The sequence below is a fragment of the Bemisia tabaci genome, chromosome 5 (assembly GCF_918797505.1).
Source record: "Bemisia tabaci chromosome 5, PGI_BMITA_v3".
Lineage (NCBI taxonomy): Eukaryota > Metazoa > Arthropoda > Insecta > Hemiptera > Aleyrodidae > Bemisia > Bemisia tabaci.
Window position 1 is genome coordinate 23,874,560 of NC_092797.1, and position 16,390 is coordinate 23,890,949.

The following is a 16,390-nucleotide window of genomic DNA, read 5'->3' on the forward strand; positions in this document are numbered from 1 at the left end:
GCTATGTTGAAAACTATAGGCTTACAAGCATACATTAAAGTTTAATGTTATGGGCAAAGTTAATTCCTAGACGAAAGAACGTAAACCCATCAAAGGGTTGCAAAATTGACTCAAAAAGCTCAATTTTATCATAAGTAAGCAACTTCTGTTCAAAATTTTTCGAGTAATCAGAGGGACAATAACTCAAATTTAAAAATGCCCAACTCAACATTTTCTGGGTTTTTTCGGTGATACAAGAGGCAGCATCTTTAATTAGTCGAGTTAAGAGAGAGACTAAACACGCAATTTGGCCTGGAGCTCAGCGCAGAGAGGTATGATGACCAGGACTTGAGATGAAAAGGACAAGTCCTCGGCGCGGCGCGGCGGTCGGCATGTAACACATATTAGCGCCTACAAGACAGCATGAATACTTCGCCCATTGCGCCAAACACAGTGCGGTCACGCGGTCAGGAGCGGTTGGCGTGAAACGCATAGCGCCTACAAGACTGCAGGAATACTTCACGCATTGCGCCAAACACAGTGCGGTCACGCGGTCAGGAGCGGTTGGCGTGAAACGCATAGCGCCTACAAGACTGCAGGAATACTTCACGCATCGCGCCAAACACAGTGCGGTCACGCGGCGCAGCGGTGAAAGTTAAAATAATTAAACCACTTTTTTGTTTACTCTTGCATAATTTTTTTTTTCATTTCTTGTAAATGGAAGACCTTGTCCACACAGAGATAGGTTTACGGAACTTAACTTTCGCGTCAAGTTCCGTGAAATTTTGCTAGTAGTGTTGACAGGGCTTTCGCAAAAAATGTATCCAACACGAGTACGTAAACGTGTCTTATGCACCCCTCCCCCTCCGGCACGTTCACTTGATGGTTTTTATTCATGTTTCAAAACGAATGAGAAGGGGACGGCAAAATACAGGCGGCCCATGGGCGGCAAGTAGATAAATCCGGCCCTGCAAGAGGTTACAGGAAAAAAATAGAATTCAAATTTTAGGTTAAACGACGTGTCGGTAAAGTGCTGTCCGCAAATGAGACGAGATGTGACAACGTTGTAAGACGCGCGGCATTTAAGTGTACGGTTTTGCTCGTGGAAAAGTCTGTTTCCAGATTTTCCCTTGTTGAAACAAAAAGCACATAGACAGCACTCCCACCGTTAATATTATTTTGGGGTGCAGACAGAAAGAGTAAGGAAAATGAAACATTGGCCAAGCGCAAATACTTAAGATTTTAAATTTTAAAAAATTCAAATCTAGCAACAACGCGGCACCGAGCTAAACGGACGAACACGGCCAAAGTGACGTCACTTGCCCCGAGGGCTCACTGGTAATTATAAGTTACACAAATCATTCCCTCTCCCTACGAACTAGACCTTCACTTTTTATACCTTCTACAGTGCGAGACTGTGGCATATGGTTGCGCATGTGCGACCTGCATAGATATCTAGAGAGTCCGCATCCGTCTCTTATCATCGCGTTTTATAGCGCTTATCAATTAAACTCATCAATTGAGCTCGGAATCGTAATTTTATTTATTTTTTTTATTTTTACGCGGCAATCGGAAACCCCATTTCCAATTAATAAGATGCTACAAAAAAGGAACACCAACAATAACAACAGCAACATAGGAAAAAAATATGCAAATAAAATAATAAAAGGTTAACGAACTAAATGAGTCCAGAGAACTAAAGAGAACCAATCTTCGCTTTATCAAGGTTCCAGGAATTAGAAATATCAATTGTTTTCAGAGGACTATTACCAAACCGGAACAAACGACAAAAATATAACGTTAAAATAACCACACGATTCGTAATTGGTGTAAAAAATAACCACCGCATTGAGCTTCTGAAAAGAAATCCGTTTTTACAAGGACCGAATCGTCTTTTACGTGCAACATATAATCGTGGTGGTGCCAGCCAAGTACTTCAGCGATTTTTACAAAACAGAAATAACAAAAAAAAAAACCTCCACAAACAACCCCATCAAAGAAAAACTCTCTTGCTTCCTGCTAAATTTGATTCAAACTAAGCCCAATTCACACTATGCAACTTTTCATTCAACTCTCGAATGCAACTTGTCGTAATGAGAAGTTAGGTTGTGTGATACTGGCGCAAGAAAACGACAATTTGATGGAAAATTGAACGAAAACTTGAATTCGACGTCACATTCAACGGGCTCAACTTTCCATCCAATCGGTGCCGCCAATCGAATGGAAAGTTGAACGGAGAGAGATTGAATCAAATTTTTTGCGTCCAACTTTTCGTTCAGGTATGACGGATGAAAAGTTTGATAGTTGGAATTGGGCTTTAAAGTCCGTCATTATCTCTAAAGTCTCCAAAATGTTGTTCAACATAGCTATACCGCGATGAAGATTTTGAAACTGGAGGCATTTTAGGAGTATTTTGCGGTGATTGCCGTTAAGCGAGGGTGGTGTGGAGACGGCGGCGTGGGTTTAGGGATAGAGGACAATTTGTCGCGGAGCCATTATCTCGTTGGGCTCGCGGAGCGTCGCGTCGCGTCGCGTCCAGTCGATGCGAGTCGTGGGAGGGCCAAGTGAATGGCCCTGGCCCTCGGTTATTTACACGTGGATTTAGAAATGTGTTGCATGGGTCGCGAGCGACCAACGGGCAACTTGTCGGGGCAACCCGGCTCCGGCCGGGCTCTGTCAGCCACTAACAACCAGCCACCAGCGATAAGTCTGCAACTTGCATAGTTAACTTGAAAGCTAAATCATAGGTTTGCAAATAACGAACATTATTTTCAAGTAAACACTTAATTCCAGACCGACGTTAGACGGACCAGCTCTCGGAGCCCCGGCCGGCCCGCGATTCGACAACAATACGGCGCTAAAAGTAAACAGACAAACAAGCGGACGAGCGAGCAAACAAACAAACAAACGAATCACCGCACACACGGGCAACCACCTCAAGTCGGGTGGGGAGGGCTAAACAAAACGTACATAAATCAAAAAGGAATCACCTGTATGTTTGTGTGAAGATGATAGGCGACGCGAGTTGCTAGATGTAATTGGTGTAAATAAACATAGGTTGGTAATGTGCGAGGCCTCATGGGATAGGCGTGATTTTTGCTCGTAAAATGACAAATATATTACAAGTTAACCACCACACACCGCTATAATTTTCCCACTACATTCGCTTCATGGAGTCTACTTCCTCCTACTACCTAGCCCCTCCTCCGCGTTCTCTGTGTACGGTGATCCACTTTAAGCCACCACCCTCGTTCCGCGGAGATTTCACGGCGCATCCCTCCGCTTCAATGGGGATTCTTGAAATTTCGCAACACTGTTTTTTTTCCATTGAAATGTATGAAAACAATCGAATCTTCGTGAAGCAGCTTGCCTACCTAAAATCGATTTTTATGATGGGTTTAAATGGAGGAATACAGTGTTGCCAACCTTCAAAAATCGCCACTGCTTCATTAGAAATCTAGTAATCCCTTATTTTTCTGTTGTCCTTATTCTGCTTTGAATGAAGTTTTGAGTTTAAATTCACTAGGTTTGAACATTGAGGCGTCGGGTGTAAAAATGGGATTTCCTGGTTGCGGCGTTTCAGAATCTTCACTGCTAATTTTTATATTTTAAAGAGGGAACTATTGGGTGAATTTCCAAGAAATTTCGTTTTCAACGAGGTAAAATCATAAAGAAAATTCCGTAAAAAAGTCAATGAACTCCATTCATTTGCTTAATTTATAAAGGAATGAAACGTTAGCAAGAACGTTAGCATGAACGTTAGCCAAGACACCGCAACCAATAAATGCCCTTTTTGCGCCCAGCGCTTCAATTCTTCACGAAGAATGTTTCAAATGTTCCAGATTTTGATCAGAGACTTTAACGATTGGATAGAAAAATACGATTTTTATAGTACGGATGTGAGCCCCCGTTATAAAGTACCCGAAAAGCAAATTCTGTCAAATGAAATACGAAATAAATCAAAATGGTGCATACTAGCGTCGGGAAAAACTAGGACTCATGACGAAAAACTTTCGGTGAGTAACGTTTTTACCCAAAATCTGAAAAAAGCCCGATATTCTTGCGCCTTGACTAAAATCTAATATGCTGATTCATCTTCAATGCGGGAAGCAACTGTCATCAATTTTAAATTCAAATACCACAAAAATGTATGAATATGATGAACTTACCTTAGAAAATCCTATACTAGGAGTAGGAACATGGTGCAGACTTAGATCATGACGTTTGAACACTGAAACAAAAACAGAAAAATCAGGATATTTTTATTTGTTCTGATGATGGATACAATCAACTATTGGCAGCAAAAAAAAAATACATTTTAGAGTGAGTAGATTGATTGATAATAAATGAAAAAAGGCAGGGAGTCTTTAACAGGCTATATAAGAATTTAAATGAAATAGACTCTATCACAATTACTTTATCTTATTTTTTACTTAGTTTTCCTCCAAACAGGACGTTAGGTTAATACATCCCTTTCTTGCATAGCGTTACATGAAAGCAACAAATGGTTTTCGGTTTTATTTCTATCATTATTAAATTGAATTAAAGCAAGAAATGGTTTTTGAGGAGCATTATAAATCTGATCTCATAATTTTTAAAAAAAACTAAAAAAATCAACCCCAACTGACTCAATTGTCGAAAAAATACCGTACAATGTAGATTCTTTCTCCGCACTTAACGAATAGCTCATGCAATCAAGGGATATTTTTCAACTGAAAAATGTGTAGTGAACAGAGGTTTAAATGGAATGAATTTCCCTTGATTCTATTACTGAATATAAAACACTAATATTTCTTTGCATCTGAGGAGTCTAATAGCTAACGGATTCAATGAGGAAAAATTGACTGCAGTCTTAAAATGGCAGACACAGCCTCGGCGGCCGCACTGCGTAGAGGGAGCAAACGGCCTGCGGTAGGTTCGGCGGGCCGTTCGGGGGGTTTCGTAAGTAGAATGAAAAGTATGCGTCGAGGTCACAGGATTAAACATCAACCAATCTTAATTTGAATACATTTTTATTGTAGCAAACGGATTTTATAATCGACCATAAACTGCTGACTCAAAATGCTTATATTGCAGTTAATTACTCCACGGGCCGAAGCGGCATCGCGTTGGTAAGTGGAAGAGCTCCAAGGGGGCTATTGATTCACATTCTGCCATTTCATTTTGACTCTCGAGGCCTTGACTTGTTGACTCGCTGGAGTCTGCTTGAAAAGAAGGAAAAAATCAACAATTCAAAAAGAGCCCTGTTGTCATCGCAAAAAAAAAAAAAAAAAACTATTAGGTTCAACTGTCCGCTTAATACAGTCCAAGAAAAAGTTTATGCAAGAAAATGAACATGTCAGAAGTCAATCTTTCGTTTCGTATTGAATGGGTCAGTTGCGCTGGTCACAGAATTGTGTTTTGATGCTTTATTCTCGCAGATCAACTAAAAATAATAAGATCCGTCCAAACAGCAACTTTCTACGTTCAAAAGTAACCGAGAAAAACTCGATTTATGACATCACCCATGGCGGTAGTACATGCCATGTTATGCACTACCGCGGTGGATGACGTCAAAAACTCGAATTTTCAAATATTGAACGTAGAAAGTTACTGTTTGGATGGATCTTCTTATTTTTAGCTAATCTACAAGAATCAAACATCAAAACACGAGTCTGTTCCCAGCGCAACTCCAAAGAAAAATATTATTAATAAATTATTATTAAAAATATTAACTCCACGCTATTAAAAGAAATTTGACAACGCCTAAAGGCTCATACGGCGTTCTTTCTTAGCACGGCAGAATTAGAAGCAGACTTAAAACATTAACTAACGCAAAATATGAGCCCGGTACCGTCTGCCTCTCTATGTTCGCTCACCGATAAGGTATTTGAATAAAATTATTTCCTCAAATCAGGGGTATTCCAAAGAAGGTATTTTCTTTTTAATTGAATGCATTTCTCACAAAAATGCATCGGTGTATGAAGAAATGTCAAAAGTGGACGCATTTATGCTAAATTGAACTATAATACTATATCTATATGCTGCACACAAATCCTATGCCTATGGTTCACTCTAGCTTTAATACGTTCAATTAAGGGGCCTCTCCTCCCTCCACACTATACACATACACTATGAGACCTAAAGTTTCTGTTTAATAGCCATACCAAATAATTACACGGTCCCCTCTCTCTTAGAAAACAATTCAAACCAGGCGGCAGTAAAACTGAGAGAAATCACGCAATTGTAAGATAGTCGCTGATTCCATACTCAAAATTTCTTCCTCAGTAGAGATATAGATAAACTGCTCAGTATTTTACTTCACGAAAACCAAACTTTTGGAAAGGCGTATCACGAAACAAATAGATTCAGGTCATTCTAGATCCATACTCTTCCATCCACGATCGAAGCAACGCATATGGAAATGGCGTGTTGAGCGCCTTAGAGCTGAGAATATTTTTATCTCAAGACGCACCAGGAAATTATACTGATCAGAATACCATTACGTCGCTGAGGGTAAAACTACTGTTCTAGCTCTTCAGAGTGCGTGCAGATGGGGTTATGCGTGCGAGCACCATATCAGGAGATCGACTCGCGGTCACATGACGAATGCCGTGTCCGACTCGTGTCGACATAACATTCTCAAATCGGTGCCAATGAGGGTATAAATAATGTACCAAAGTTGAGCTTTATGGATATTTCCCATATCATATTCGGATATTCATCATGCAGACGGTTCTTTGGCACGCTGCAGAGAATAGCCGACAGCGGGTCGCAAATAAGTCGTTGCCTTTGAGAATCTTGAGCTGGGTTAATTGGAGGAAGGTGAACTTTTAATTATCGGTCTAAAAATACTAGAGTTTTCACGGATAAAAAAGTGCGAGGGGTCATGCCCTAAAATTGGGTACTACCCCAATTTCTCGGACGATACGGATATTTCCAATTAATTTTGTTGGTACATCATCAACTCAAGTTGGGTTAGTACCGCAACGTTTGGGTTAGTAGCCTAATTTATTGGGGTACCACTACAGTTAATCGGAAATTTCCAACTTGGGACTTAACTCCTACCTCTATTTCCCGTGTAACAAAGTGACACCAGTCAATTTTGGGGAAGAGAGATACCTAATAAAAAACTGAAACCACATTGAATAAAACAGAATTACATTCAGAACTTTGGAAGTCTGAGAAAAATAAGTGTGCTACAATTTTAGCTTTACTTCGGCAAAACACTCTTTGAGCGTTATACGCTAAGCCATAGCTAGAACAACAATCGAGGGTAAGAGGCTCAAAAGAAAAAGCGGTTATATACTTTTTAAACCGGGACACACAAATCGCTAGAAGGACAAGGAGTGCACACTTTCTTTCCACCCGTAGTTACGGACCTGATTTCAAATGCTACTGTAAGGTCATTGCCATAAAAGCAATCTTGAGTGAGTAGTAGCCTCGCAGAGAATGAGCGCATCCAGTTTTGAACGAAAAAAAACGACTTTTTCGAAAATTTGGAACTCGGAGATTCTATGCCAAAACTTTTAATAGTTTAAGCTCAAAAGTACTACGTTACTTGGACTACGAGTTTCAAACCATCATTAATTCAGTTTGTTTCGACTCTTTGAGTGTTTTTTAGTCACTAAGTGTTCCAAACAACGGGGTTAGCATCCTACTTTTAAGTTCCTCAAACTAGGGTTTTGTCGAATTTAATAAACAGTCAAAATATTTTTGGGAAAAGCTCATTGTCATAATAAAACAAAGTCAATGAAAATTGCTCAATTATTTTGCAAATGAGTTATTTTAAAGAATTTCAACCTTTTAAATGTCTACAAAACTTTCACTTCTGATGTAATGCAGAGTTCCTGAACCTTTCGTCTTTCCACCCCATATTCCACGTACTTTTCCCCGTGAAAAATCACGACAAGAACAATAAAGTAGCGTCGGTAAAGAATTAAAAAGTGAAGCGAAATTGCAACTCTGTAGACTGCGTTGTTAAATTGTGATAATAAATCTAGACTTTCCCGTAATTTTAGGCGCAGCATCGAAGTGGACTAGGATCGAAGCGACGAGGATGGAAGTGAAATTGGCAGCCGGGCCTTAGCTCATCTCTCATCCTTTCACGTCGCATTCGACTTGGGAGAGTTTGTGACTGACTGCAAGGTTATCCAAAGAAGTAATTTTATATCAATATTATTATTATTGGGCTCAGATTATTTATGAGATTTGCTCGTTGCCGTGTAAACGTAATTACACGGTGAACGCAACGGTGATCTATCCAGATCGTCCCCGCGAAAAGTGATCAAGCCCCATGTACGCGAAACGCCGGCTGGGCCCGGACCCAGACCGGATCTCTTCGCTCCGTAGACTTGCACAATTAACCAATAATCTTATAAATAACTTCCCATACAGCCTTCAGACCAAGTATATTGCAGCGGCGATTAATCTTAAAACCAGCTCAATTGGTGTTCCCAGAGCTGGTCGTTGTGTGGGGAACACACCACATGAACGCAGTTCTGCAAAAATCCTAGCACCTTTACTCACTCACTCCTCGTCTAGAGCCTCGCGTTGACTCAGGGTAGATTTTCAATAACTCGCGGTGAAAAACTTACGCAGGGAACTTCTATGTTTTGATTCGAGGGTTTCGAAAATACATACATATAGGTCGCTTTATAGCACTCCCTCGCACTCTACAACACCGAACCTCCACTGCTCTCTGTCAAACCACAACCCTTGGGGCATTAAGCACCTTAACATTTCTGCTTCAATCCTCTCCCTTCAACCTCTCAATGGAGCCCTCTTTGCATCCTTCGCCCGTTTCGAAAATTCTATCACAAAATATGTATTTGTGAAAAACAAGTATGAATATGTCTCCTTAAAATTTTCAGACATTTTAGATCAAATTACGACCGAAATTTTTCAAGAAAATTGAAGAAAAATGTTGACTAATTTTTCCGAAAAGCTGATTTGTCTGAGGAAATTTGGCAACGTCAAAATGCTCATACGGCGTTCTTCACCTTGGCACGACAGCGAGGTGCATCAATTGATTGCAATTAAAAAAGTATCATGAAAATATGGACCTCCGAGAATGGGTCAACAATTGGTTAGATAATGAGTTGATTTGTATGATTGAATCTTAAAGATCTGATGAAAATTACGTGCAGTCCCATACAAATTCTAGGAAAAATATAGAAAGCCCCAAATTGTAAAATTTTTCACTATTGTAAGTTTTCTACGTGTGATAGCGAAGAGAGAGTGAGGAAAGGGTGTTTTCAGTGGGCCTTTAGTTGTTCACACATGGTATGGTACACTCACAGCTGAAGAAAATTTTAAATCAGACAAACACTCAGAAATTTTGCAATGCAGGTACGTAGCCTGTGACTTAATCGTAAGCATACGGCACGCTTTGTGAAAAACAATCTATAAATCGAACGTGCAAGTCTCTTAAGTCAGACAATTGTAGTAAATGCATGATTCGAATGAAAAACAATATCAATTCTCAGGCTTGCAGTGTTGGTATTATTTGTCAAACGGATCAGTATATTCAAGCAAGCTGTTACCTTATGGTGCCGTAAATATTTATCTTTCAAGACAATTTCACAGTTACTGTTTACTGCGCGAACTAACATGCTGTAACTTCTTATTATCTTCGCCACATAAAAGCACCTCCGGTTTTGTTTTACAACACTTTTATGGGTGCCTCATGAAAGATAAGCCGCTCGTTCCTGTAGTCACTTTTCAAGGTGAAACGATTGAAAAAAGTTATGTTTACCTCATAGAGTTTTCAGAGGAAAAACGCACTGTCAAAAACTTGGTATTGATGTGCTATTTTATCAGAGGCAGTAGCCTCTAAAATGTTTGCAACTAAAGCGGCAGTAGACTCTAAAATTGTTGCAACTAAAGCGGCAGTGAATTTAATACATTTACAATTTAATACAATTCGATTTAATAATAGACTAGACTTCACTAATGAAGCATCGTCTTGCCATTAATATCTCTAATATCCTCGATCTAAAATCCAGATTGCCCAAAAATACTTTCCTTGAATCACTTTAGAATGACTCATTTCATTCGCTAACATGAATAATTAAACAATGGATTAGAGTTATTTTTTGACAGAGTAGACGCCCTATCATGAAATAGCTTTCGACAAAATTTGAAATCAAGTTGTCTCTAATCTAATTATCCTAAATTTTTCAAGAGAATGAAGACCTTATGAATTTTTTCACACTAACGGTACTCCTCTTTAGCGTTCGATTAAGAAGACGCGTTGATGACAGCGCCTTGATGCAACTATTCAAGCTTGACGGATGTCCGTATTGCGTTCAAAAAATTGAAGGCGTTTTGACTTCCGGAAACTTTTACGTACGGCAACAAAAACAAACTAAAATTTGTTTAACCTGTTTGAACTTTTACTCCTTTTTTTTAAACCTCCTTCTTCCTTTCTTCTCTTTACTTTGTTTTAGGCTGGGGGGACCAACCAACCGAATTCACGGCTTGAAATTCATACTAAACTTTCTGCTAACAGAGAGGAATAATCACGAGATTTTACGTTTTACGGTAACCAGTTTTCCAAGGAAAAAATAGAGTTTGACAGGAAATATACCGTTGCAAACGAAGATACGTGGTTCCTCACTTCGGCTATTGATATGTAAGAAACCGAAAGCATTTCGACTTTCTTCGCACCTCATGTATTCGTATGTAGCGATGAAGACTGGTACAGTTGACGACAGCGCCTTGATGCAACTATTTAACCTCGACGGATGTCCGTAGGACATTTAAAAAATTGAAGGCGTTTTGACTTCCGGAGACTTTTACGCACGGCAACAAAAACAAACTAAAATTTTTGTAACCTGTTTGAACTTTTACGACCTATCTTTTTTCCTTTTCTCTTCCTTTTTTACTTTCCTCTCTTTACTTTGTTTTTTGGCTGGAGGGAGAGGGAGTGCCCCCCCCCCCTCTCTTTGAAACCGACAATGTCCGAATAGAGTATCCGCTAATGCTAAGTCTGAAAAAAAAACATTCCATTTGTCCCGAAGGGAATATGAATGGAACTATCGTGCTTAGTGAACGTCCATTTTGCATGATTATGGACTAAAATAAATGATGTCATTTTTCATCGAGAGTGAAGTTTTAAAATAGAAAATTTTGCGGAGAAATCGTTGAAATTCTTATTCATTTTATGCAGAAACTTATGAACATCAATTTTTCGGATTGATGATTAACTTCCTCATATGCATGACCCTCCATTAATTATTTGTCTTACATGGAGAGGTTTACCTGAAAGTTGGTCATCAAAATGTCCAAAGCCAATGAGGCTTCATAAACAAGTAATAAGGACGAGGGGATAAATTCTAAATCTAAGATCCTAGCATTAATTAACTCGGACATAATGGCCGGGACCTCACGACAAAAGTTGGCTGAAATCAAAAACACGCCCTTGAGAAGCTCCGCGCAGATTGAAATTTATGCAAACAAATGACCAGGAACTGTTAGAATCTAATTGCGAATGACAGATTTCCACCTTGATTCAAATAAATCGGGAAGCTCGCTACATAAAGATGACAAAAGTATTTAACGACATCATGTTACGCTGTGTCTTACCGCTTGTAATTCTCGGCTACCTACGACTCAGGCTCCCTCTTTGCGCGGGCGCTGGTCCATTGTTATTCGAATTAATTTATGTAGAAACACGGAACGAGCTAGATTTGAGACGAAGAAGAAACGCGCTCATCAGGAGGATTTCCGCCTCCAAGATCTTCAGTTTTTGGCGCAAAATCAATACATGCTGTGCCGTGGTGCGATGCCGGTCAAAGCCCCATTACTCCTGTTCCAATTAAAAGTACATCGGCGAATTTCAATGAACAGGCTTCATCCTGGTTTTTAGGGAGCGTATCGGTGAGGTGGGAGTTTCATGACTGTATTTTATGAGAAGGATAGGTTAATGAGAAAAAGTACAGAATCCAATGATGGATAAAATAGATTTTAAGAGGGAGTTCAAAATATGCCTAATGTAAAGATGCGATTACTATATCTGTAAAATGAGAATTACACCGAAGTTGCAGTGACGTCATCATGCTAAAATAATGCAGGCGTACATAGGTAAAGGGATTCGGTGTCAAAGTGAAATAAGTAAGTAGACACAAATTGAATTCTGATAAGAAACGGCATCATCCATTATTAAGTCGATAAAGTTATCGTAGAGAAAAAAAACTTAAAAAAATTCCATATTTTGAGTTTCATTTTGTTAGTGCTTTCGTTTTTGGTTTTTTAGTTGTCAACGACGCGTGAGATGAATACTGCAAATATTCCATTTTGTATTTCATTCAAGTGAGTATCTTTACTTTCCAGTCTTAAGACTAGTTATACAGTAAACATCTCAGCCACACACCTAGCGAATATAATTTATTTTGTATTTTACTCAACTTATTTTGTATTATACACGACGTACGAAACGTATATGATAGCGTACGTGTTACAGTCAAATGGTACTTCTCCTTGAACATATTTCACTCAATTCTGATTTATTCTGTAGATTTGGATCGAAATCACAAGGCGTGAAACCAATTTGCAAATCTATCGCTTATATTTACTTTGTATCATCATATAAAACATCAAGCTTTGCCAGCTGTTCCGCATCTTTTCACTGTGTACAATCTTAGACTTGCCTCAGGCCTTTTTTATTATCAGCCAAGCTAGAATTATCTTCGATCGGTGACCAAGGGTTGTGGCAGTATGGGAGTGTACCATTTTGATTGAATAAAGCAGTTACGAAGGGATTAAAAATGTTTCAAAATTGAGAAACTCAGAAGTAATAAGTCAAAGAAGCAAAAACGGGTTTGATAGAACTGTGACGCGATCATATTGGATAGAAAACTTGTTATGGATAAGACGTAAAGAGGCCTGTGGGCTCTCCGCCTTATACTTTGACCCATGACATCGCCAGAGCAGCACAAGGCTGTAAATATTTACCGATACACATCGTTGCCACCCAAGAATACTGCACAAGGACTTTGTTTGAACTCCGTTGAGATATTCTCAGAATGTATGGCTCAGCAGTACCTTCCCCGTAATATGAGCGATGGAAGTTCAGTAAGTTTAATAAAAACTCCCTCTTCTAAATTTCAACTTGTTTTGAAGAGAACAGTACTCGGTTAAACGGACTGGAAAAATTTTTCGAACTTGGCTTTCAATTATAGAAACTCATCGGTCTATGACGAAATTCAGTTTCTATTATCAAAATTTTTGGTTTTTTGGGCCAACAACTTGCGCGTTCCATGACTTAAAAATTTTTATTTTATGTACTCATTAGTCGAATCTACTCTATCTCTGAATTTTAGGGAAAAACATCAGGGGGGAAAATAAAACCGCGCTGAACACGAGAATCTGCACCTCAGTACATGCGGCAGATGATGCTGATTTTGCTATACCCTCCCAATCCGCACTTCAGCACAGCCGGCGACTGTCCTCAGTACATTCCATCTGTATTTCCGCACATACTTCCTCTACAAGGCAACATGTTTTACAGCACTCCACCACATCCGGCGACAGTTAAGCGAGGTTTATTTTATTTTTTTCCGTGATGACGTCATAGAATTGATTGAAATGCTCGGCGCTTTAAAGTTGGGCCAGGAGCTGCACGGTGGCAACGCAGGTAAGCAGAGTTGACCTGAGATGCACTCGCTGCGATCGCGAAACAAATTGAAGTTGAGGTATAAAATAAATAGAAGAATTCAAGTTGGCCGAGTTTGACATCTGCATCGCTGCGGCCACAATGGGCTGCGCAAAACCAGCAGTAAATACGGCCTTTATCAATAACTGTCGTTGCCGTAAAACCTCTCAAGATGTTGATCGGCACAAAAGCTGCTCGACCATCAATTTGAGACCGTCTCCCGGCCCCTGCCCGGACTGGCTCGTGGAAGCTTTTATTCACTTTCGGCTGTAATCCTCCCAATGGGAGAAAGCCATTCCATTTACACTCTTTGTTACTCTCCTCCGCAATCCACCGTTGCCACATTTCTCAAGAAAAAAATTCCCCTGGGCGAACCAACCTATGTGGAGCAATAGCATTAATTAGGTGGTTTCCGCTAATGGAGCTGTTGCATGTGTGAGGAATTTGCGATTTGACTATGGATTCTGATGTATAAGTTTTGGAGGAACACGATGATGCCACTGGTTTTCTCTGAAATCAACTCTCAAGCTCAAAAAAAGCTCTCAAGTTGAGGTCAAAATGGAGGGGACATCCCACGCTATCCTGAGAGTCCACCTCTACATCAAGACAAACTCTCCATGCGAAGATAGGGAGCAAATACATTAGCAGGGTTGCCGTGTTTTCAGTTTTAGAGTCCCCAAATAAAGTGGCAGCCCTGTCAATGTATTTGCTCCCTATCTTTGCATGGAGAGATTGTCTTGATGTAGAGGTTAGCTCTCAGGATAGCGTGAGATATCTCCTCCATTACGCCTTCAACTTGAGAGCTTTTTTTCAGCTTGGGAGTTGATTTCAGGGAAAACCAATGACACCATCGAGTTTCTCGCGAACTTTTACGTAAGAATCGATTGTCAAATCGCAAATTCCTCACACATGCATCTCCATTTTCCATTTCTGTAAGAGGTTGTTTCTACCGGTGGATTCCCTCTCCTAAAAATATCTCTTTATTCTATCTTCAGAATATACATGATTGATCAAACTGCGTAAACTGTTCGTTGTTTATCTTCCATCAGAATTCAATGATAAATGTATCAAACCTTGTATTAAAATGGGCTACATTTTGACCAAACTCTGTCAAAATTTAATTAATTGGATTGAGAAATACCAGTCAAAGGTAACCAAATTTTAAACAAGTTTCATCCAGTGTGACCAATGACATATCGCTTCAGTTAAATTGGTGGAAATAGCATTGCGGGGTCTCAAAAAATTTTATTCATTTCGCTGCAAGGGCATATAATTTTTTTATGGTTATTTAAGGGGTAGGGGAGCAACAACACAAACTTAATTAACTTGATTAACATTGTGATATCAAAGTAACTTAACCGTCTATTGCTATGGATGTTGCTTCATTTTGCAATCGTAGGAAGGTTCATTGTCTTCATCTGCCATTTATAGTATTTCGCAAATGTAAAGAATCCCATATATTTACATCATTTGCGAAGGATCTTCAGTTAGTTATTGCTGTTGCGAGGGTATTAGGTAAATTTGTCGGATGCTATCACTAGAAAAGTACTTGAAACAGCTAACTAATACATTACTTTTCTTTTTCCTCTCCGAGCTCTGCTCTGAAATATCTGCACTAGCATCTACCGAACGAGAGACTGACGCGAGGTAGGAAATTTCTATTCGCAGGATCAAAGTGAAACCGGGCGAATAAATGGACGTATTTCTACCAAACGGAACTATGTGCATCACGACGTGAGCCATATTATGCATATATTCTTATTGGTCTCGGGGCTCATGTCTTAGTGCACATAGTTCCGTTTGGCAGAAAAACGTCCAAATGTCTGTATCGGAGTGCTAAAGGAGTCAACCGCCCCACTTATTGGCCGGTGGATCACCGTGTAACACTAGCTGATCAGAATCGGCTCTGAAAACGATGGGCTATTTTGAGACACGGCAGTCCGCGGGAGTTATGGGACTACAAGGATAATGGTGTCGCTGACAGTATAACCCCGCCGCAACTTGAGCAAAGGACCGAGATTCTAAAAAGCAGCTCTTGACTCGTACAGGAGAACGCCACGGCTGGATCAGCCGTCAAACAAGGATACCTCATGAATACAGATTGCTTCACATGCTTCAAGTGATGGGTTTGTGATTTCATAAAGTGCGACATTGCAATCAAAGTAATGGTCGGCATTGCAGTAAAAAACGACTAAACAGCCCGTATCCGTTTCTTTCTTGGTGTTTAAGGTCGATATCTATTTGCGTGATCTGCCAAATGCTTCCGTCCGTATTAGTTTACTGGTCTTCACGGCGTTATCGCGCAGTTGTATTTGCGTTTATTTCATTGAATGATCGTTGATTATTTCTAACACTCAATTAGCCATATTAAGGCACACTTCTATAAGTATGACTTGAAAAACTATTTTGCACTAAAAGGGCATCCGAATTTTAATGACCCCTATAACCCGCTTTGAGGGCTCAGTAAGACAAGGTTCAAGGCATACTTGGCCCCTAATTGGACGTATTTATACTAAAAAGAACCGTGCGCATACGGTTTGCGTGGGACGTAGTTCCTTTTATCGTAAATACGTACAATTTGGTAATATCTGCCGACGAGATTCCCTATAACTTCCTCCACAAAAAAAAAAAAAAAAAAAAAAAAAAAAAAAAAAAAGGAATATTTTCATATTTTAAGAATACGATTCAGAATATTTTTACACGCGATCATAAAGGAAATATTTTCTTTAAGAAAGTGTGTTCAACAAAGGGCCACAAAACGCTTTCAGGTCGTTT

The 16,390-nt window shown here is 39.6% G+C and overlaps 1 protein-coding gene across 1 annotated transcript in view; it reads right to left on the minus strand.

Annotated features, from left to right (window-relative positions):
• The window catches only part of dysf (neuronal PAS domain protein dysfusion), a 225,560-nt gene that overhangs the window by 84,013 nt on the left and 125,157 nt on the right, over positions 1-16,390 (minus strand). Inside the window, exon 3 of the mRNA XM_019051040.2 lies at positions 4,149-4,210. Coding sequence (XP_018906585.2) covers positions 4,149-4,210 — 62 coding nt within the window. The remainder of the gene's footprint in view (positions 1-4,148; positions 4,211-16,390) is intronic.